Raw genomic sequence first — 23,533 nt, 5'->3', positions numbered from 1 at the left:
TCTCCGAGACTGAACTGAAACACGTGGAGGACACATTCTGAACAAAAATATAGTTTTTAAGTGATGCAACTCTAGGCCACAACTAAAACAAATAATAAAATAATCAATCATTGTTTTTAGGCCTAACAGTGATATGCATTTCTTGACTTAAGTGCAATATATAAAGCTGTTCTGAAAACTTTTCAGCATGTATCAAGAAATTTAGCAATTATTCCTATTTATAAAATAGGGACATGCAGGAGCATCATGCATCCGTTTTTTTGGGAACAGTTTGAACTGAAAGGGCAGATGATGACAGTTTTCATCTGATTCAAGGTGGCTGGACCTCAAGATGTAAAAGTTTACCTACAAGAAATAAGGTCAGATATGCTCCTGAATGCCCATAATGCTTCTGGAGTAATGAGTTAAGGCCCGTTCACACTATATTATTCACACCAGCGGACGATATCATCTGTTTATTCTAAGCACATGCTTGTCTCGATTGATTCTGATTGGGCGTCAATCTTTTATCGTTCATCAGCTGGAAAAAATCATTCTAAAAGTGATTCCAACAATATCGTTTCCCTGTGCCTTTATCGTTATAGCTGTGGTGTGGACTCTGCTATTCTTTAATATTGAGAGCGATTTTTAGAACTAGTCCTTATCGTTATCTTTATACTTATCGTCCTTGGTGTGAACAGGCCTTTCCTCAAGAATACTGTCTACTTCTGAAATCTGTAAGAAATAGCTGGTTGATAACTTCAAAAGGAACCTAAACACTGAATACTATATTGCAATTAATAAATACTAACCAAACCAACAGCTATGCAAGGTGCTTTCGTGTAATCTTAACACATCAAGAGTTTAAACAATTTTATAGAAAAAGAGCAATATAATTTGAAAATAAATATGCTGTACTACATTACACAGACACAAAAAAGATGTTAATATTCAACATATTTACATAGAGTAAATAAATAATGTAAAACTCCAATCAAGTCAGACCACATCTGATCATACTGTTTCAGCTTGTTAGATCTTATAGTAGAAGTAAATGGTGATGTGGGTTTGGCCTATATTTACATTTGGCTGCTATATTGTTATTCAATACGTATGTCACACTGACATCAGTACTGTTTCGCCAAAACATACACATGCACGCGCTCAAACATACACACACGAAATCACATTTACACGGTTTGTTTGTTAGAGATCACACGGCACACACACATCTGCAGCAAGGCGGCAAAGTCAAGGCAGTTGGCAACACAACTCACTGATCAGTATTAGGAATGTTTCTCTGTTCATCTACGGAAAATAAAACAGGATGAAAAGCTTTTTTTCACTCCGGACAGCCGTGGAGGTTTGCAGACAATAAAGGGCGAGAAGATCCATCTTAACATAACACTGCACATAAATAGGTGAAATTAAATACAAAGAGATAGAATACTGAAAATATTCTAAAAAATCATAAATTACTGAATTGCTTAAGGGAACAGATTTGGACTAAAATTCCAAGACTAGCTGAACGACAACGAAAGACCTAGCACAAAATCGTCATCTTAAATCCCCAGTAGTGTGGAAGCATGGAATCTAATCACACGATCTACACAAAGTGGTTTCCAAACATGTCAAAGAATTAATATCCCTTTAAGGAGTGAATATGACCAAAATCCTCTTAGGTTTGCCTTGTCAAGGTCAGAGCTCTGGTGCAAACATTTACCACAGCGGCCAGTGGGTTTCCATGGCAACTTTCCAATGACAGAATCAGTTCAGTCTTCCGTCAAAACTCCAGTCATTTGTCCATCTCTAAAAACACACGCATTGTTCTCAGTGTTCACGTACTGGGAGGAATGATTCCACAGCGCATAGTGGATGCTGGCGAATTGTTGCAGTCCTCCAAACATTTCATTTGCGCTTTAGATTCACATGAAAAACTGCACAGCAGACCCAAATCCAGTGATGTGTTTCGTTGAGTGATTTCGAGTACGACTTTACGCACGCCAGCCGAGATCAGAAACTATTACGCAGGTCTTTTCCGAAGACCATTTAGCAGCAAATCAAATCCTGTGCTTTTAGTCTCTCGCTTCGCTTAACACGCACACACGAATATCATGAAAATATACAGAGAGAACATTTAATTGACTATTAGCCCTCCACCTCCCCCAAACCCCTTCACTTCATTCGCTCAATATCTCCGGGACGGAAAAATTAGACCAAAGTTCAAAGCTGAAAGTTCAAAGTGCTGTGAATTATTGTGAAATATTCCTTCATGTCAGAGTCCATTCTCAAGTCGGTTCGGTTCACCTCCTTGGTTTGTCACATCTGGGAAAGTAAGTGGAAAAATCACAAATGAAATCTCTATAATATTCCAATTATTCACCCTAGACAGGAATATTAAACCTTCGCTCAAGGTTTCTGCCAAAAAGGTTCCTTCTCACAAAGTATCTTCTATAGTTTCAGAAGAGATGCATCAATGTCTTAAACTGAACTCGGATTTAAACAACTCCTACATTTCTCATGAAATTGTATCTTTACACTCTTTTCCATACATAAACTAAACTAAATTTAGGAGAAATTAGTTGATATTTAAAGAAGCAGCAGTTGTTTGTATGGAAAAGGGCAACATGAACATTCTACCAAACATCTCCGTTTGTCTCCAAAGTGCAACTTTTGAGCAACACATCTTTTGTCAAGGGATGCACATGACAATACAGAAACAGGAAAGCCAGTCTTGCACTAACGTGTAGATACACAAGAAAGTGTAGATTCACAAACACACCTGCAGGTCCTTTCGTTGAGTTCTAGTTGTCTAGACCTGCAGTCGGCTTCAGAGTGTTTACAGGAGCACTGACACGTCTCGGGGTCTTGAACAAACAACCTTCTTTTCCTTTCAGAGCATGTAGAACAGCAAGGCTCACATTGACTACTGAAATGAGACAGAATGCGAGAAAAGGAAAAGGATTGGGGGAGATTACAGCTGACACATAGTCATGGCAAATATTATTAAACACTTTCACTCAAACACACACACACAAGCACTCGGTAAGTCAAGCAGTACGTTTTTTGAGCCACCCTCGTCTGGTACAACGGGGTTTTGCCCCTTCTGAGGGTCCGAGAGGGTTTTATAGAGTGTGAATAGCTGACATTAGGCAGAAAGTGGCCATGCACCAGCAAGCTCAGTTGATGCAAGAAAATAATGAAAACAACAATAATCTGTTTCAGAAAAGCATAATGGAATAAAAGTCAGAGAGAGCGCAGTGCATGAAAATCCAGTGTTTCTGTTTATTGCTGTTTGTAGTGTTGGATCAGGGTCATCGGGACACATGTACAGTAAAAGACGCTGGACTCCAAGAGGAAGATTCACACATATTTGAGCCAACTGACCTTATCTGAAGCCAATATTTCTCTGAGGACAGGCTTATCAAAGCTACAGTCTAAAATTCTACATTTAACCCTAACTTCAATTCACAGCAGTGTTAAGACCTTTTTACACAAAGTATGAACGTTTGGCATGAAAAACATGCACAAGATTTTATTTTACACATTATAAATCACAACCCACATAAGCATCTCGATGTTCTGAGCATTAAGTCACAGCTCTGGCCACAATAAGATTTTACATCCAAATTTGAAATCCAAATCTTCTTGGGGAATGTCAAAAATTCAGTGTGAATAGTTGTGGTGCAAAATAACTACTTTCATGCTGTTTTGTCTAAACAAGCCTCAAATCTAATTTCACTTTTTATATATAAACACAAACCCCAGCCCTCAGAAAAATACTGACCTCAAAAGCATCAGTCCCACAGGAGCAGACTGTCCCCATGTTCGTATTTCTTTGCTCTTTCATTCTCATTGAAACACAATTAATTTCCCAATTACTGGGAGAAGCACCAAAGTAAACAGGCTGTTTGACTTTCGTAATGCTGTGCGGCAGAGCTCACTAAGCACGACAAGACCAAACTCACAGCAATTAATTAAAAAAACCATCTCACACAATGCTTCTCATATGTCAGAGAGGACATAACCGATGCGAGGATGACGGTAAGTCCTAATACAATTGTGAGAACAAAAAACATTCCAAAAACAGGAAGCAGCACAAACAAGTTTGTGATTCCAACACAAATATTGCAATAGATTAGTACCATCGACTGAAAGCCATGCTGGGTGGATCGGGTGAGTTTGTATGTCGGCTACCTCCTCACTGCCCACCTCCTCCAATCATAGAGCTTGATTTATTGGGCACAACCTATAGAGCTCAACTGTAGGGTTCCAGAAATAGAAATCCCATTCATTTTCTCCATTAAAAAACAGACAGACCTATGAGCTCACAGGCTGTTAAGGGGTGGTGCTTTTGCAGATGGTGCATTTGCGATTTTTCATTTCTGAATTCCCATGAAGCGCTGCACTAGTTACAATCCTTAAACGAGATCATGAGAACCTGAAAACCAACCTTGGAAATGAGAACAAGTCTCTTTCAAAAGATAGCTTCTGAGACCCCTGATCGACAACTTCCATAAAGCACTGCTAATGATGAAATCCAAGAAGCTTCTACACCCGCAATCAATGTATATATTTGATTATTTTGCAACAAACATCTCATATAAGATGAATCGTCTCTGTATAATTTATTTTACGCTTGTATTCACTGACTTGTCAGACTTGTTAGTGTATTGTGGCTATTGTTTGGATTACATCATTCACAACGCTGCATGGAATGAATTGTTCATTCTCTCAGAAAAGACTACTATTTTCCAAATACTTTCTTCGTTCGAATCAAAAGTTGTAGTCCTGTGATGGTTTGACGGGAAGAGTCCCGTCTTGGTTTGGTTGAAGGCTTAGCAATCTTTACAGATGAAGTTTTTGAAATGCCCAAGGAGAATGAATAGAAAATTAATGGGAAAATAATTCTGACTGAAAAAGCGGGTGGATGCGCTCTACTCGATTTGTACCAAAAAAAGTCCTAAACAATTTGACCAAACTTGTCAATGTTAATGGTTTTAGCATGTGCTTCGGCGTTAGTGAGTCAAGCTCTGTGAAAGCAGAGATCGGGCATGTGGTTTTGTGGGATGGTCAGTTTTAATTAAGTGGCGGAGGAGCTGATGGATTAATGGCAATTAACAACGTCCGACAGGAATGCACTGATTAAAGGAGGCATAAAATCTCCTCCCAAATTAATTTGACGACCAAGAGTGCCACACTCAGGTGCAGGTGAAAGGAGGCGAACGCAGAGGTGACGTACAAATCCCGCTTTTTTTCACGGTTTTTCTTTCTCTTTCGCTTTTGGCGTTTGCCCTTCCGGGGTTTTCTGTAAAGGGAACATGACAAACAAAGAAGAACATCGAGAAACAAAATCTGAATCGGGGTTGTTGCAAAAGATCATCCAACACAGCTTGCAAAGAACGTAGTGCTAAAATGATCCAGATGGAAACATTAGCAAACATGTCTCTTCTTATACTTGTATAAGTTCCTGACACAATAGCAAACTCCGTGAGACGTGAATTAGAAATTAAAAGCCAGCCAGGCTCTGGGGAAATTTGTCAATTCTTCACATTCTCTCACGCGAAGACATTGCAATAAATAAGACGTTAAATCTTCAAAAGCTTCAGTAACGTATGAAGGATTCCAGGCAAACTGATTCATTCCGAACCAAAGCTCAACATCTACTGGTGAGTTTTAACTCTCATTTTAGCGACTTCTAATCAGAATACTGATCAATCAGCAAATCAACACAAAGTATTGGCGACATACGCATCCATTTATCTTTCAAAAAGCAGAGGATCCTGGCATATCACGTCAGACAGCAAGAATGTGAACCTTCCCCTATCTCACAATCACAGTACGAACTGAAGTACCGCGGTTCAGTATATGGTGATTTGCATTAGTGGTTGACCAATACAGGTTTTTCAATGCGCAATGAAAATAACTGAATTGCAAGATGTCCAATAGAGATGCAATTGAGACTATGAAATGATTCATAAAATTAAGTCAATGCTTTCAAACATTTTTAAAGGCGTCTCTTACAAATGTTACGAAGTTGAAGCTCTTTAAACAGAACATCAGGACTGTACCGTTGACACATCAGGCGGGTTATTATCTATGATTACATTTATTGTTTTCAGAGGTCAGATTCAATCATGTTATGAGGCAGTTGTCTTTGAACACAGTGAGGAACAGCTTCTGTGTCAAAGGGCCACTTGTTTACCAGAACCAGAAAGCATTTCAACTTTTTAACCCCCTTGAGATAACCTCTGACCCGTAACACATCAGCCACAAGATCAACACCCTCTGCAATAGCGTCAACTTCAGTAAACTTTTTAAACACTTCGGCCCGTATTCTCTGGCAAGAGGGAGTCATCAGAGAGGGGTTGACTGACCGCTGCGGTATCTCTGACGAGTGGAAACGGCCTCGTGAGCAAACGCACAAAACACTGTCTTATCGCCTGACGTAAAGACACTTCAGAGATGACAAATCCCTCTCTTACCTCAGTGAACCTCAGATCATAAAGCAGAGCTTAGAGATGAATGTGGGGCGAGGGCATTGAACTAGCGGGTGAAACTCGCACACCTGTTCACGCAGCTCTTTACACACCTGAGGTGCTGAATTTACACCCAAGAACCCAACGTGCGATGACATGAAGACATCAAACAGGAAGTGAGATCAGACAGTAGTGTAAGGGTCAGAGAGTATCTATAGACGGTTGCATTAAAGGGGTCATATGATGCTGCTAAAAAGAACATTATTTTGTGTATTTGGTGTAATGAAATGTGTTTATGCGGTTTAAGGTTCAAAAAACACATTATTTTCCACATACTGTACATTATTGTTTCTCCTCTATGCCCCGCCTTTCTGAAACGCGTCGATTTTTACAAAGCTCATCGGTCTGAAAAAGCGAGATGTGCTCTGATTGGTCAGCTATCCAGTGCGTTGTGATTGGCCGAATTCCTCAAGCGTGTGACGGAAATGTTACGTCCCTTACAATATTGTGATGCCTGCGGCAACCACATGTGACGACCCCGGGCTGGACTCCGCTTTGTTCACGGTGAAAGCCGATCTGGCGATTAGAGCTTGTAACACTCCAAAGAGAAAGAAAAAATTGAAATCGCATCATATGACCCCTTTAACAAAAGCAGTAGTTCTGGTCTTGTGCTAGGGATGGGCAATATAGCTAAAAATTACATCTGTATATAATAATAATAATATATATTTAGAACTGCAATAAAAAAAAAAGTCAGAATAGTAAGATAAAAAGTCATTAACCGTTTTTTATTTTTTATTTCATGGCAGAAACAAGACTTTATTTTTTTCTCGCAATTTTCACAATTCAGACTTTTCTTCTGAGAATTGTGAGTTTATATCTAACAATTCAGAATTTATATTATTTATAAAGTTCAAATTGTGAAGAGAAAAAGGCAGAATTGTGAGATAAAAGTCACAATTACCTTAAGTAAATAAGCTTCCATATATTTGTTCTGTAAAGACTTTCATAAAGTGGAGCAATCATTTCAACTAAACAGCCATTGTAGTTGTAAAATACAGTAAATACATACTTTAAAATAAACAAGGCATGTTTACCACACAATTTTTCACTAAGTAAAGGCTATTTAGGAAGAATGTATATGTATTATTATAAGAGATAATAATTTAACTAAATACATTAAAGCACTGAATGCATTTATTTTTTGAGTGATAAACAAATGGCTGAATCAGAGCTGAACTGATTCACTGAAATAAATACTTTTGGAAAAAATCTTTGTCTAACCCCCGGTTTCACAGACAAGGCTTAAGCTAGTCCCAGACTAAAATGCATGTTTGAGCTGTCTCAACTGAAAATATCTTGCTCTGACTTAACTTAAAATGTGTCAGTGTCGTTGTTCTGTGTCAAGATGAACACCTGTAATGTTTTCTTCTAAGGCATTTTTGTAAAAGTTGCTTAAATATCTTAATTTAACTAAGACCTAGTCTTGGCTTAAGCTAAGCCCCGTTTGTGAAACCGGGCCTTAATGTTCTCAAACTTGGGAACACACAATGAGAACTTCTTTAGAAAACATGACGGTCAAATAAAAAAAATATTCACAATATTATCTACATTTATATTGCTAGCAAAAATATTGTATACTTTCTCTCTCTCTCTCTCTCTCTCTATATATATATATATATATATATCACCCAGTCCTAGCTTTTGCTTAGCTTTAGTTTGACAATTGTGCCACTAATGATTTTCCAGATCTAAATCACCTGTTCGCTTGGTTCAACAACAATGAAGAGCTCCACTGTTCTCTCACGATCAGATTTTATGGCTTTATGTAACATGAAAAGCAGGGAGATGAGATGAAAGGACCAGGAAGAAAAGGAAAACAGGAAGGAATACACCTAGCTGGAGATAAGGGTGACTGAGATAAAGGCAGAGAGATTGATGGAGGGGAAGATGACAAAATAGAGCGAGAGCAAAAGCATGCACACACATACAACATCACCACACGAGAACAACAACACTCACTTTTCTTTTTTCTCCAGAACATCTTTCCTCAGCCTGAAAGAGCAACAAAAAAGCATCCCATTACCTCAGTGAACGTTTGTTTGTGTGCACGCAACAAACACACTTATAATTAAAGACCTGCACACAGAGGTGGTCAAACGTCCACTTACACCCCTCAGTTATATTAATACAGCTAGAAATACAATTATAGAGCAGATAATAGCAGACCAATAATAAAAGACAAAAGGAAGTGGGTGAGTTTATAAAATTGTCCCCAAAGGTTAAATCTGACAGCTTTTCTTTGGTGACAATCTTCCTTTCAGTAAAAAGTCTTCATTTTTGTTCAAGAGTAACAATTATTTCTAAATAAAAATAAATAAAATAAATTCTAAAAATGGAAAAGGTTTTCTTAAGGGGTAAGAACATGATTTGTATTTGTATAATTAGCTATAAAAAAAGTATCTGTGTGTATGTATGTGTGTTGAAATGAGGCTTCTTACCGACACTGGCATTCACTGTGTTCTGCAAAACTCATGAAAAATTCACCCTGATGACGGAGCTGTTTCAGTCTTTTAATCTACATAAGAAAGCAATAACACGTTAAAACAGCACATCATAGACAGTGTTACGTAAAACACTACCTAAAAATTGGCTACTCTTATTGAGGAGAAACCCTGTTGGCTTGGCCAAAAAGAGAGAGATAAAGGGTTTGAGTGTGGGAGACAAAGCAGAGCAGTGTAGGGTTTCCAAAAAGTAGACTTAACAAGATTCAGACGGATAGCGGAAGAAATAAAATAGAGAGAAAAAGGGAGCAACAGTCTGGAAGTTAGGGGTCTCTGACCTCCAAGGTAATGTTGTATGTGACGGTAGGGGTGCATTCCATCATCTCATCATTGCAGCACCCAGCACAGCGGGTGAGAACCACACAGGACGGGATGAAGATATGCTCTATGTCATCAGGGTATTCCTGTTGAATTTCCACCAGCACTTCCCGAGGACGGCAGAGAGACTTGTTATACACGTCCATGAATGGCACCACTGCAAGTTAAAGAAAAGGGGAAATCAGTCTCTTTTTTTGCCAAAAATGTAAGCCAAGAGTTGCACCACTGAGAGCGAGACGGTCTTTGCTCTTATCCAAGGCCAACACGGTTTGAAAATTTGGGAGCCCTTCTAGGAATTTGTTACTGAGTGGTGTCCATTTGTACCATGTACATTCCTTGTGTTGCGCTCTGCGAACTTCAAAAAAACAACACCCCAAAACATGTTTAAGTAGCCTGTGTGTATGTTCTGTGCAGCTGTGTGTCTGGTTCTCTGAGTTTAGCAGAGATTGAGCAATGAGAGGTCTGGCAATGCTTACTCCAAATGATCCCTTGGAGGTTTGTGTGTTGAGAAGTATTACAAACCACAGTGGATTGAGAGCTTCTAATAAATACTACAAATTTATCCGAAACTATGCAGTGTCAGTTTGATTAAAGGCATAGAAGCGTTCCTTCACCCGTCCACCAGAGGGCGCTATACTCAGTGAATCTATACATGTCCAATCTCTGGATGACACCATTGAGTGCCAGAAGAAATTTACCATCATATGTGCTTCTGCCTCCCTCCCTGGGTATGTAGGCACTCTGTGGTAAAAAAAAAAGAAGAAGACATTTTCGTCAGAAATTTATATTTATACAACTGTACAGTTGTACATATTAATTCATAATTGTTAGTCACATGAGTCCCAACGGGTTTGACTAGTTATTAACCACCGCATTACCACAGGTTTAAGATGATGCAACAAATTACCTAATTTCATTTCAAAGTCAAAGTTCATCATAAAATTTAATAATGTTAGCTATCACAAAGAATTATTCTTTTCTGGCTTGTGTATATAGTTAAACATTGCATTTTTAAAATATAATGTAACTCAAGTAAACCTATCAACAACTCAAGTCTGAAACTCAGACTCAAGTTAACTCAGGTTAAGTTGCAAAACCCTGACATTTAAGAAGTTCACTAGAGATATGACTTTGACTCCTAATGAGAGACTAAAGATAACAGATAAAAAGGTGCCAATCATGAAAATAACGTGAAAGACAAATTGAGCTTTCAGATATTTTTTTTTTTTTTAATTGTTGTGCAACAGGGTTTCTAACACTAATCTATAGAATACAGAAAACTATCAATTATTGAAAGACCCTAGACTTGATTTAGGCTTGGCCTTGATAGTTTTCTGTCACTTGGACTCTGCATTAGCGAGCTGTGAACATTTCAGATCTCAGACACTTCAGATTTCGCAAAAAGCTCCATGGAGAGACCGTGTGCATTTCTCAATGAAGCTTTTTACTCACTTTAACAGACCGGCTTAGCTTTTTCTTGGGTTTCATATGGTTTAACATATTTTTTCACATTATTCCATTGCATTAAGTACAAACTTCTCATCAAACTGCATGGTTAACTATTTGTATTTATGCATGTCCTTGAATATAACACTTCAAATTTCATCAAGAACAAGTCTCTCTGGTTAAAATGTTCTGAAGGTTGGCTCAAATCATAACTTAAATGACTATGATATCTCTACATTGTGATCTCCAGAGGCCGAATATGTTGTTAGCCGGTCCGTCTGAAGCGCTAGACTGTAGCTGCGTCTTTAAAGCGTAATAATATTACTAAGGAGGCTATGATAGGGCCTTCACCAAAACCGACAACAAACTTCCAAACTGTTGAATGGACTCTGATTGTGTATGTCGTTGAATTCCCCCGGTTGTATCCTGTCTACAGAGTTAAATGGCTCACTGTCGGCTGGTCCGATTTGCTTGTTCAAGTGATTTTGAATAGCTTGGCAAGACATGGTCAATGACCTCGCAAGGGGACACACAAGGACGTCCAATATAGTGGCGCAGGGACATTACATTCGAAACAACAGTATTTACATTTCAACCAATACGTCGGGTGCATTCTCTATACATGCACAGGCATCTAAAACTTACCTTGACAGCTGAAAAATACAGAAGCGTCACAAGAAATAACTGGAGCACGCGAACGGCAAAGTTCATGATTAAATTTATAAGGCGAATAAATCTTTTTAAAACCCTATCCGATGATAGGCGGACTTTAGCAAACGCATTGGTAAAGGTCTCGGAAAGCAAGTTAGACATGAGTAAAGGCTTCTTCACAAGGGGTCCGACCTATAGGGGCAACGAGGGTCCCATGTTGGTCCCATAACACGCATGCAGACACCTGAGAGAGACAGAGAGATTGAGATCCACGGCAAGTGTGTCAGAGCGTCTCTCAGCTGTTGCCGATTATTTTCAGAATATCCAGAAATATGAGAATCCAGGACGCAGGTCCTCTCACATTGTTGAAAAGTAAACTAAAACTTTCTTCCAGGGCTATTACAATCCACATCACAAAAGTAATCCCATGCTTAGCCTGCCGCCCGTCTCCAAGTGCATTGGGTTCATTGGGAATGGGACGCAGAATGGATCAGAAACTCACTCTCTGATACAGATCTGAGTATTGCCGACACTGTGTTTTATTAGTAGCGCGTACAGTGATACCAGTGGGAGCACAAAGGCGCTGAGAAGAGAATGCAAAATCCAAGCGCACTTCTAGTCCCTACGAATGAACGTTGCTTTAATTCCGCTTCCTGTTGGATTTGTCGTCTCGCTCTTGCCGTTATGAATGATCAGCGACGCCGCCGTTCCCCGGTTTTAACGAACAGCTTCAGCTGTCGGTCAGTTCTGCGATTGAATCCACGCCATTGGACGAGTCACCGCGATGGGCGTGGCCATAGTGGTGTCAGCGTGGACTTCTCGGGCGTTCAGCGTTGAGTCAATGCGCAGATCTTCCCTCAAATGATAACTGAAAGAGAAACGAGATGTCGGTATCTGCTTACAGCGGACTGGCATCAGTTATGTTTAGGTGCATGCTATAAAACGGGCATTGTGGCTAGCGTTTAATCACTTGAGCCAACAGTTATATTCCTCTTATTGCAAGTTTGCATTTTGATTGGTCAGTCCCGGTCAGATCATTTTGAATAATGACTGTTGTCCATGGCGACGCTGTATAAATGACTAGCACTGCGTATGTTCTAATAAAATAATTTCAAGTCAAATTCAAAATAGTTTTATTATACTTCAAAATATAGCCTATCATTAAAGCATTTCCGTTTTTTTTTTTTTTTTGGTAAGTAAATATAGGCTATACAAAGCGACACAGTGTATAGCCTAGTGAGCCATCGTTACAGAATGAATGTACATTATATTTTATATATTTGTACGCTTAACAGTTGAGCTCAAAAGTCAGAGACCAGACCACCACTAAGGAAAAAAAGAAAAATCTGAATTTCGAAATGCCTTGCCCTTTTTGCATAATGATAGAATGAAATAGGGCATGATCTTTATATAGTTAATTTATAAAATTTGAAAATGTAAAAATATATCACATAGGCCTATATATATATATATATATATATGAATTAACTATAATAAGTATGCCTAATACCCGCTGCGTAATGCATGGTTGTACGTGCAGAAGCGTAGCGGTCTACAGTATGTGCGTAATAGCTGTTTGAGTATCATCCGCATCACCTGACGGCAGCGCTGACGCCTTTTTGGGGCTTCTCGGTCATCTGCAAGGTTGCGTGTAAAACGGGAAGCGTGCTAGGTAGTGAGGGCGTGATCACATGTGTAAGTGTGTGTGTGTCCATCACCACGTACAGGTGTTTGGGCGCGCGTACGCGTGTGCGTAGGAAAAGACCGACTGCGATGCGGGACTCCAGAACACCACTGTCGCCACCAGCATAAAGTCGCATATTTTTTTATTGCTTTTATTATACTACCATAAATCAGATCAACAAAGTCAAGCAATTCCCCTTAATCCATAAACCACATATCCATAGAATCACAAACATCTGGGGTCACTTATGTAGGCTTGTTTTTGTGAAGCAAGACATTTATTTTATGGGCTATATTGTCAGACTAGGTTGCTTGTTTTTCTGCCCATATCTGGCAACATCAGTCTCTGCTCCCCATATCACTGACTGTGTAGCAAAAGCCTCTTGCATGGAGTAAGATTACTAAGGTAATTTATGATGTGAAATACATTAGATAGTCAGCCTGATTGCATATCTTGGTGATAGTCACCAATTAGCAGGTCTCAGCAGCTGCAGAAAAAGAAACGACTAAAAACACATCTCTTCCATCTTTATTTGACCCTCTAACTCTAGCACTTTCTATTCTATTTTAATTCACCTTCGTCTATTTATCTTCTTTTTTTTATTTGTTGCTCTTTTTTTTGTTTTGATTGCTTCTATTGTCCTCATTTGTAAGTCGCTTTGGATAAAAGTGTCTGCTAAATGACTAAATGTAAATGTAATGTAAATATTGTTCAATAGAGCACAACAATGACCACCGGCTTTTTCAGCAGCCTTGCGTTTAAAATATTTTCCCATTCATTTTCTACACAGGCATTAAAATGTTAAAAAAAGAGAGAGATTAAATGTGCAATGCTTTTCATATATTGTTGTTTAAAATAAATTTCTCTATTGAGAAAATGAATGGCATTTTTATTTTCGAAACTGTTCCACTCGATTCCACGGTCATCATAATTTCCTAGTTCTGTCTAGTGTTCAGTTCTTTAGCAGCTCTTGTTCTGTGCTTCACAAAGAGAGTCTCTTACACTTCACTACCACTCACTCAGGTATGGGGCGAGTCCTGTATGCATACGCCACTCCCGACCACACACACACTCATACAGGTCCGTGTCAGAGGGAAATAAAATGGCTCATAGCCAGGCCCAGATTAGACTGACTTTACTTCCAGTAAAAGCACAGCTCAGATATCCAGAGAAGGAAGTCAGAAAATATCTGTCAGAAAATATTCCATAGTTGTCAGGAGGAAGTTATAGATTCAGATATGATTTTGTAGGTTGTAGGTGGATGCTGAGAAAATGTCTTTTCAGTCTTTTCCCAGTGTGATTAGTCACTCACCTTGCAAGTGCCAAACCAAACAGATAATTTTTGGATGATTTGAACATGTCCATGTACAACACAATGAGCTCATGATCATGAGACATCATGATCTTTACACACCCAGCGCTTATCCTGCAGGAAGCTGAGCCTGCATTTCCTGTGAGAGATATTAATGCTGGTTTGTTGGTTTATATAACAACTTCATTTAAATGAGCTGTAATCATCATGCTTTCCCTTTTTATAAGAATAACACAGGGTAAAATTCATCCTCACACACCCATAATTGTCTTAGCATGATGCCATATTCCACATCCATCAATGTTTGCGGTTTCAGCTAAGACTGTACGAAAAACAAAGACGGATTAATTTGATAGGAGAAAGGAGGGGAGAAAAACAGAGAAATAAGTGATATATGGCATTAGAAAAGGCCAATAATATGTTATGTATTCTCGCTCTTCCCATTTGATTGTGCAAGAAGTGTAGGAGTGTAAACATATACGTTCATTAATGTGTGACTGTGTACGTGCATGTGGACAGCAGACTGCTTAGGGTTTGGGTTTTTTCTAAACTACAAGCAATTTTTCTGTGCACACTGAAAATACAGGTCAGTGCAACAAAATTAGAACACAGTGCTGACAAGTGTTCTCTGCAGCTGAAGAGCTTAAACTTAAAGCACATACCTTGTATTTTCATGACGTCTCTGATTCTTCTCCAGACAACATCCTTTTGGGGTTTTCCTTGAGGGGTTTGTCATATAACATCCAATGCTTCTCAAGCAAAATGCTATTTTCTAAGCAATTAGATTTATTTAAGCCCTGTGGGAAATTACATGAGTGAAAAACTTCATACACGTGCATTGAGACTCTTTTGACTTGTGCAAACCACATAGCAACACACTAAAAACCACTCAACCACCAACAACGCTCTAGCATCATGGAGGCCACTTTTGCATGGACATGCACCACTCACATGTTCTCCAGTAAAAAGAAAAAAAATACAGGTGTTAATATTAAACTTGAAACATGGATATACATAGCTTGTTTCTTCATATTAACCCGTTGTCACAAATGTCTAATCTCGCTTTAGGTGGCTCAAACAATTCACAGCAGTTGTTTTGTCACTGAAGAGTCCAGTGGTTCTGTTGTAGGAGTATTCCAGACCGACAGTGAGAAACCTCAGCCCGTCAGCTCTCCTCAGCTCTCGGCGCTGTGTGTTTGTCTGCACTGACCAGTGCATCCAGAGAAATCCTGACAGATTCTTGGATGGGACACAAGGCAGATGAATTCAGCCATTAAACTTAAACGTCCAATAAATCACTGCCATTTTGCTGGCAGTGGGAGTGACCCTCGACCCCTCCAGCTGTGGCAAGTGCGCTACCCGACCTGAAGCAACCTTTAAGAGCAGAGCCCTACGCTGCACGTACATCAACGCTTTTCCCAGAAACCTGGCAAAAACTCACACTCCCCTCATATTTAAGATATATTAATAGAAGAGGAATGAGTATCCCCCTGTGATTCACCTACTAACAGTAAAATATCTTCTAAAAACACCCGGTGCAAAAATGACAAATTGCCTCTGAGTGTTTATAGCTGTGCTGTTCCTGAAATACAGGAGACTGGCATCGGGGAACAACATACATGAGCGTATTTCAGAAACGTGCCCTGTATGTGATACCACTCATGTGTAAACACATGACATATATCTTAGCTCTCTGTATGGCCTAGCATGTCAAAACCAAGCCATATGGCACTTGAAAGGATTTTTATGGATATAGCTGTTTGGAAAAAACTGGCAGGGGGCAGCAGTCGGGCCTTTAACATTACAGATGGCGTAACACAAGGAAGTTTTCAATCTGTAACTTTAACCAATCTTTTGGATATACCTTCAAAGGAGATGAGTACCAGTCACTCAAACCTCCAAGCACTATCGCTCCATGAGGTGACATTCAGCAGATATTTCATTCCGGCTAATGAAAAAAGCTCTATGTGAGTCTTAAAGTGTGCATATGTTTCTCTCTCTTGTGTGTGGGATGGGTTAGGACTACGTGTCTATTGACAGGTCTTCATGAACACCATGATGTATTTTTACGGGAAACCATAAAGTTTTTGAGAAATTAGGCAAGTACCTCAAGCTCAGGATTTCCAAAGGACTACTCTGGAAGAGACTACATTTTTACTAGTTCTCCGCAAAGTGTCTGGGTATAGATTACATGCTCTTATATTAAATGCTTTTAACAGTAATGGATATTTTCCAGGTAGGCAGAAGGCAATGGTAAACCCACTTTGTAAAGATGCAGTCATTCCTTGTACATGCACAAGAAAACACACCATTTCCAACAACCAAATCAAGCACAGACCTGAACTCAATAAAATTCACGACACATTTGAATGATCCATTGAAAGTGGATGCCTCCAATTACAGCTGTAGTGCTGTTCAGACATGCTTAAACAAACTTCTCTCCAGTTCACATACATTTGAGAGAGAATTTGAGAGATAAGAAAAAAGTCTAGAAGATTAGGGTCATAGTTTTTTTGGTGCCACAAATGCTGGAATACATTACAAAGTGCCTTTTGGGGCAGATCAAGGCTGCGAGGGTGGACCATGGATAAATCCACATTCAAGCTATGATTTCTGAGTCTCATTAGTTCTGGCAGACACACATACCCTGTTGTCTTCTGGAAGGTAACGCTAGTAACCCCTCACTGGTTTGGGTCATAGCTGCCTGACAGTGTTAGGCCTCATCATCGCTCTCCAGAAAAAGGGTCTGTTCCAGCGACAGGATTCAAGGCTGGGCTGAAATGTCAAATGCCTGACTGATCAGCTAAACATGATGCTTCCTAAAGTCCTTATTCTTCTCTGCTTGACTGGACAAGGGGGTTACGCCTAAGACCTTTGACTTCTGATGTTGTGGTCAAAGTTCCTTGGAGAAATAGTAACAGATAAATACTAATGCAGACATGAGGAAGGAGAGCAGGAGAGTCTTCTCTATGAATGATGGACAGGCAGATATTAAACAAGTTATAAGCTCCAAAAGAACTTTAGCAGAGTTACTCATAAGATTAAAAAGAAAAAAAAATCATCCTGACCACAATGACAATTTATCCGGTGGAATACTGCATGTCTGGTTACTCCATCATGTATAGTGGTCACACTAAAATTCCAGCATTTTTCCAGTCTTTGTCATTTTACACACCAAAGGAAAAATTCATCCAAAAATGGCATTTTTGTCATTGTGTATCATCGTCTTTCAAAATTTGAAAAGAAGGAAATATTTTGGAGAATGTTCACAGTGCTCTTTTCCACATGATGAAAGTATATCGTTGAGGGGCTTTCAAGCTCCAAAAAAGACCTAGCCAAGATCACTTACAAGACTTACAATGGTGTCATCAAATCTGGAATTACACATCTTCGCATCTTATGGCTTTAGAAGACACACTAATTCACTCTTCGCCAGGAGTTTGATTGACAGGCGAACTGACCAATCATAATGCAGAATCTGCCATTTGTCTGACTGGAAAACCAGACAGGAGAGTAGATTAAGGTCGATGGACTTGAAAAATGGTGTGTGCTGATGTCTTTCCGCAGTTGAAACAAGATACCTTCTGATGTTCATTCATGTTTATTTGATGTTATAATTAGTGTAGAGGAAGAGATGATCGGTTCATGTGCTGCTTGAACTGAGGTGATACAGCGATCTGTCACGACACATTAAAGAGCCACAAAATGCTATTTATTGTTTGAATTTCTTAAAAAATGACAACGTTTGAAAGTTTCATACCAAAAGTAACCTGTCTTGTCTGTCGGCATGTTGTCAGTGTCCTCTTTGCTCCGTGATGTATTTTTCACTGCGTTAGAACATGATGTGTGATCTGAGAGCGCCATGGCTTGTCAGACATATAGCATTTTCTAGTTATATGATTTCGTTGTATGGTGAAGACCAGTGTGATAATCTTTTGCTTTTCACTTAATAAAGAAGGTTGTAGAGGTTTGGAAAGATATTAGGGTTAGTAAAACATCATACAATTTGGATGTTTAGGTAAACAATTCCATTAAAATGTGAGAAGACTGACTCGGGCTCTATAGCAAACAAAGCAAAAGTGTTGGCCTTTTCTTTTCATTCTGGCTCTAAGGGAGAAAAGTTTTGGCGAGGAAAAGATCATTATTAATCTTGTAAAAAAAAACATACATACTTTTGTAAAAATGCTACAACGACATGGTCAAACTGTAGAAAACATATGTGATTGCCAAAGATTTTTAATAAACTCACAAGTATTTATAAGGCTTTAACATTTGGTTGAAAAGGGTGAGTGTATGTGTGTGACTATTTTAGAGAGGTTGAAAGTAATGAGCGGATGTTTCTTTTAGAAATCTGTGTTTGTGTGCGGCGAGGGTTGATTATTTGTGTGGTTTTGTGGAATTTCTTTGCCTAAAGCCTAAAAGATCAACAAGACATGGACGGTTTGATGGGGAAGGTGGGACTTTGAAGTGTTTTCATGTGTGAAGGTTTTTGATTTTATAGACATATATGTGTTTCATTGCGGGGATGTGTGAGAGAGAAAGATCACGGCCCTTACCTCACAGTGCGTATCACATTTCAGGAGCCAATTTCCCCTGTGTGTGTGTGTGTGTGTGTGTACAGTGCAGTGCTTCTGTCTTCGCAGCACCAGAGCGGCAGTGAAAGCAAAGACCTCCTGGGGCAAATCCTCCACTATAATGACAGATCTTTTTACGAGGTGAAACTTCATTCTAGGTGGCCTGTCATCGCACTGATGGGTTTCTCGTCTTTCTCATCTGAGCGCTCACAGCCAGAGCTCACAAGTCTTGAGCCGACTCAAACCAGCCATGACGGATGCTGTGGATGTGTGCAAATTCCCATCCCCCTCCAGTAAGTTATATATTAGTTTAGCGTCGTTCCATTTTGGGATCTATACAAGTTTGTTAGTTTTACTGAAACAGGTCTGTTTTAACTCAAAGTGTGCTTAGTCTGTATTTTGCTGCTCGAATCGCCTCTTCATGGCATCTCTCAAGCCAAGTTGGCCTCTTATCCTTTTCTCTTTGTCTGTGTCTATTTCTTCATCAGGCTCAACCCACTCTATGGCATCTCAGGCCATGTCCACACGTACACAGGTATTTTTTATAAACGGAGTTTTTCCTTCTTCCATTTAAAAAAAAATCTCCATCCACATGAAACGCAAACGCATGCTATGAAGCACTGTCAAGAGCATGCCAAACCAACAGGTGGCGATATAATCTCAACCGTAAAGCCATGTTGGCCAATCAGAAGCCTGAAAAAGTTTCCAGTAGGCGAAGATAACAGCGCAGACTCCGACGTCACAAGCCAAAAACTCTGTCTCCAGTTTTGCTGTCTACACGATGACCCTGCAACCGGAGTTTTTGAAAATCTTCACCCTGGCAGGAGTTTTAAAAAAATTTCGGTTTCAGTGACCTGGTGCTACGTTTGCGTGTGGACGAACGGCCAAACCGCATACAAAAAGCTGCGGTTTTGAAAATAACCGCGTTCGTGTGGACAGGGCCTTAGTGTGTTCTAGAGATCCAGATCCATGCCCATCCCTTCTGATACCCTTGGAGGCACGTCAGCAAACATCTCACTTACCTCATTATCTGCCACCCAAGTAAAAGTGCTGTGTTTCCAAAAATCTAAATTCTGGTATTATTTGAATCACACTCATGTCCTTCCAAGCCAGTATGACTTTCTTGGAAAACAAAAGGAGAAGTGTCTTCTGAAACCATGCATCGCTTTGTTGGAGTAACATGCCGAAATTCAAAACATGCAATGGTAGGTGTGACATCAGCTACACCAAATGCAATAGTTTCTCAGCTTTAGCATTCTTCACTATTTCTCTTTTTGTGTTCCATAGAAGACAGAAAGGCAATATGGGTATGAAATGACATGATGGTGTGTAAATGACAGAATTTTGCACTGAAATATACATTTAAGAAGAAGATAGAGAGACTATGGAGAGGTTATGGTCATTGGCTCCCCTTTGCCATTTGTAGAATTTTGTGCAAGCATTTTATGACAGTTGGATCTAAGTGGACAATTGACCATTCAGGAAACCACATAACAGTGCTGGATACATTCAGGATGTGGAAGCTGTGTGGGAGAAGTTCATGTGGTCAAAATGGGGACTGCTCAACTACTAAAGGCCTTGAATAGTCCACAATACCAATCGCTTGCAGAGTTAAAGTTCAGCATAGCTCTACAACATGAGGTTATCGGAGTTGCTATTCTTGCTGTATTTGGAATGAAAGTGAAATCAAGACCCTAATTCATTATGAATCTCTAATCTGCTGTAAACACTGAAATCAGAGAATCCTCCGGAGCCACTGATCAAGAATCAGATTTCTCCGACTCACATCTGATCTACAAGCTAAAAGCTCAAATTTATCACAAGAATTAATTCAGATTTGATGGGAAATATAACTACAGAGGTTATGCCTCCACAAAAAGACAATCACATGCGGTCTGTGACGGATATGTCTCTTAGTCCTCTTTTAATCTTTGTTCTGTGGGACATCCTGGTCTGTGTGTGTGTTTGTGTGGGAAAACAAATGAGAATGAGTTGAAAGCTGTCATTGAGAATTCGTAATCAAAGAGAGAGAGCTGGAGAGAGTCCAGGATTGGGAGTCAGATACAGTATACTCCAGTTCTGCCTGAATGCCACATCAATGCTTTCATTTAAGTCACAATTTGACTCTCTTCTTCTCAAAGTCTCCCTTTTTCTGATCTAATGCTTCTTTGCCTCTAGCCTTGTCTCATCATTGCTCTTTTCCCAGTCTGTGTTCTTTTCATCTTTCTATTAGACAAATAAAATAATGTTCTTAAAATAACTGAAGAAATTCATAAAAGAAACAAAAAATAGACTATTCTTGACACACAAGAGTATATGGACAGTAAATGAATGTGGATGCATAGGTCAGATCATTTGATTTTCCAAAGAATTTGGCTGAAATATGACATATTTAAATCTCTGGCTTTGATCACAGACTTCTGTGTCTTGGCAAATGTAGAATGGTTGAGTTTCCTTTGGAAATGCTAGAGGAAACACGTGAGAGTCCTCAGGAGAAAAATCAAAGAAGCAGGAAATTTAGGAAAATGTCTCAATTTAATCTCATCGCTCTGAACAATTGAGATACGAGGAATTTTATACATCTGATTCTTTCGGCCGCCACAGAGATCACTGTTGTTAGGCGGTTAGCCAACGAGGTGTGCCGTGACCGCAAACACACCACCACATGCACACAAACACACAAAAACAGACCTCCATCAACAACCTTCTCTGTACGTTTGAAATAACAGAGCAGTGTGAAAAACCTCAAGCTTCCCTCTTAGGCAGATCCTTCATTCATGTCAGGATCAAAAACATGGAATGACATTGAATCTGCACTGCAAAAAAAATATTTTCTTACTTAGTATTCTTGTCTTGTTTTTTAGTATAAATATCTAAATGTTGAATCAAGATGCATTTACTCGAGAAGCAAAATGACTTAAAATATTAAGTCTCGAGTCCTGAAAAATGTATCAGAATTTTGTTCTCAAAGGCAAAACAAGATTATTTTTCTTATCCCATTGGCAGATATTTTTTCTTGTTTTAAAGGGGACATTGGATGCCCATTTTCCACAAGTTGGTATGATTCTTTAGGGTCTTCATGAAATGTCTGCAACATATTTTGGTCAAAATTCCTCAATTGTCGTGTAAAACAACACCCTAGCTACACCCAGCTGTCACTGGGGCGGTACCTTTTAAAAAGTTACACTTTTGTACCTTTTAGGTACTAATATGTTGATCCATCCTTGAGCATTACCATCAAAAACAAAACTAATCCACTATGTCCTCAGTGGCTCTGATGTCGGGAGAAAATGAAGACTCTTATGTTCACTTTTACATCCAACTACAAAACACCTTGCTTACGAGACACTGTTGCCGCTACAGCTGCTTGAACGTGGAGAAAATGGCGTACAGCGTACAACTGGCTGAGGTTGGAAATATGTTAATACGGGACAGTCCATCAGCAGTCGTGGGTGGGGCCTGAGCAGTATGACATCATACTGCTCAGAAAATCAAAAAGGCTTGATAATTGAGGCTGTTTTTTTGGGGGATTAAAAAAATAGGATTTTTATAATTGTAGGGTGGTTGTGTCCACACACTGCTAAGACACATTTATATGCAAACACCATGTAAAAGTGAATTTTGCATCCGATGTCCCATTTGAGCAAAAACGAACAGAATTTTGATACATTTTTCAGAAAACAAGACTTAATATCTTGCATCATTTTGCTTCTCAATAAATGCATCATGATTCAACAGTGTTCATATATTTGTACTGGAAAACAAGACAAAATATCAGAATATTCTTAATTTACGGAGAGATAAAGATATTTAACCAATGGACACATAGTTAAGTGTGTACATATTTGTTTGGAGAGTGTTTACACTGGGTTTACGAGAAAACTGCATCCTCCCACGACCACAACTGGAAGTGGCTCTGACCGCACGGCCACCGTACTCACATGCCACACCAGTACTGCTGACATACCACAGAGAAGTGCTGATAAAAATGCACAAAACCTCTTTTCAACAGTAGTCAGTTAAACAGGCAAATGAAAGACAGAAAGGCTCAACAAGCAATGCTAAAACCACCTCAACCAGATTTATGTTTCAGACCGAAAATGTGTTGTATTCCATGGCAAGACACTACCGGCGTTCAAAATACAATTAATAGAATGTGTAAGTTACTACTGATGACCATTTCTGACTAAAAATGGGTGTGCGGACCAGTGTTGCCAGACGTACGATAATTATCGTATTTGTATGATAATTTTGACCTCTGTACGATGTACGATCAATAATTTAAAAAATCCCATAATGTATGATCATTTCAGAATTTTGTGACTCTTCAAATGATGGTAGTTGTAATCTATACTCATCCACGAAATCGGCTCATTACAGACACTGTAAATGCGCTCGTGCACACCTCAGAGTGTGTTAAGAATTCAGGAGGGTGCCCTGCTTTTAAGCCAACGAGCACTATGTTGTGGTCCATGACGGCAAGAACCCCCTTAACATCTGGCAACATGCAGGCTTCCGATGACAGA

At 39.3% G+C, this 23,533-nt stretch overlaps 1 protein-coding gene across 4 annotated transcripts; it reads right to left on the bottom strand.

Moving 5' to 3' along the window:
- Positions 1–590: 590 nt before the first annotated feature.
- Positions 591–12,351, bottom strand: LOC107656377 (vascular endothelial growth factor A-A-like). Of its 4 annotated transcripts, XM_016444189.1 has the most exons (8): positions 11,432–12,351; positions 10,039–10,081; positions 9,301–9,497; positions 8,960–9,036; positions 8,481–8,513; positions 5,222–5,287; positions 2,762–2,908; positions 591–2,304 (listed from the first exon to the last, which is right to left on the bottom strand). In XM_016444189.1, the coding sequence occupies exons 1-8, from the start codon at positions 11,597–11,599 to the stop codon at positions 2,283–2,285; spliced, it is 753 nt and encodes a 250-aa protein (XP_016299675.1). In that variant the 5' UTR covers positions 11,600–12,351; the 3' UTR covers positions 591–2,282. The 4 variants fall into 4 exon arrangements, with proteins under 4 accessions (XP_016299675.1, XP_016299677.1, XP_016299676.1 ...); XM_016444191.1 differs by lacking the exon at positions 5,222–5,287 and having other exon boundaries at positions 2,762–2,905; positions 11,432–12,348; XM_016444190.1 differs by lacking the exon at positions 5,222–5,287 and having other exon boundaries at positions 11,432–12,347.
- Between the last annotated feature and the right edge of the window lie 11,182 nt (positions 12,352–23,533).

Source organism: Sinocyclocheilus anshuiensis, unplaced genomic scaffold (genome assembly GCF_001515605.1).
Source record: "Sinocyclocheilus anshuiensis isolate Anshui unplaced genomic scaffold, SAMN03320099.WGS_v1.1 scaffold183, whole genome shotgun sequence".
In the NCBI taxonomy this organism is placed as follows: domain Eukaryota; kingdom Metazoa; phylum Chordata; class Actinopteri; order Cypriniformes; family Cyprinidae; genus Sinocyclocheilus; species Sinocyclocheilus anshuiensis.
The sequence above is the reverse complement of the archived record's forward strand: the minus strand, read 5'-3'. Positions and strand labels throughout refer to the sequence as shown.

Bases quoted from the DNA above. Each gene is read 5' to 3' on its own strand.
- LOC107656377 (XM_016444189.1), bottom strand. From the start codon at position 11,599: ATGTCTAACTTGCTTTCCGAGACCTTTACCAATGCGTTTGCTAAAGTC. The intron at 9,037-9,300 runs GTCAGAGACCCC...TTTCTTATGTAG, and splicing joins CATACAACATTACCTTGGAG to ATTAAAAGACTGAAACAGCT. The intron at 2,909-5,221 runs GTACGTCACCTC...GTCTCATTTCAG, and splicing joins CGTGAAAAAAAGCGGGATTT to TAGTCAATGTGAGCCTTGCT.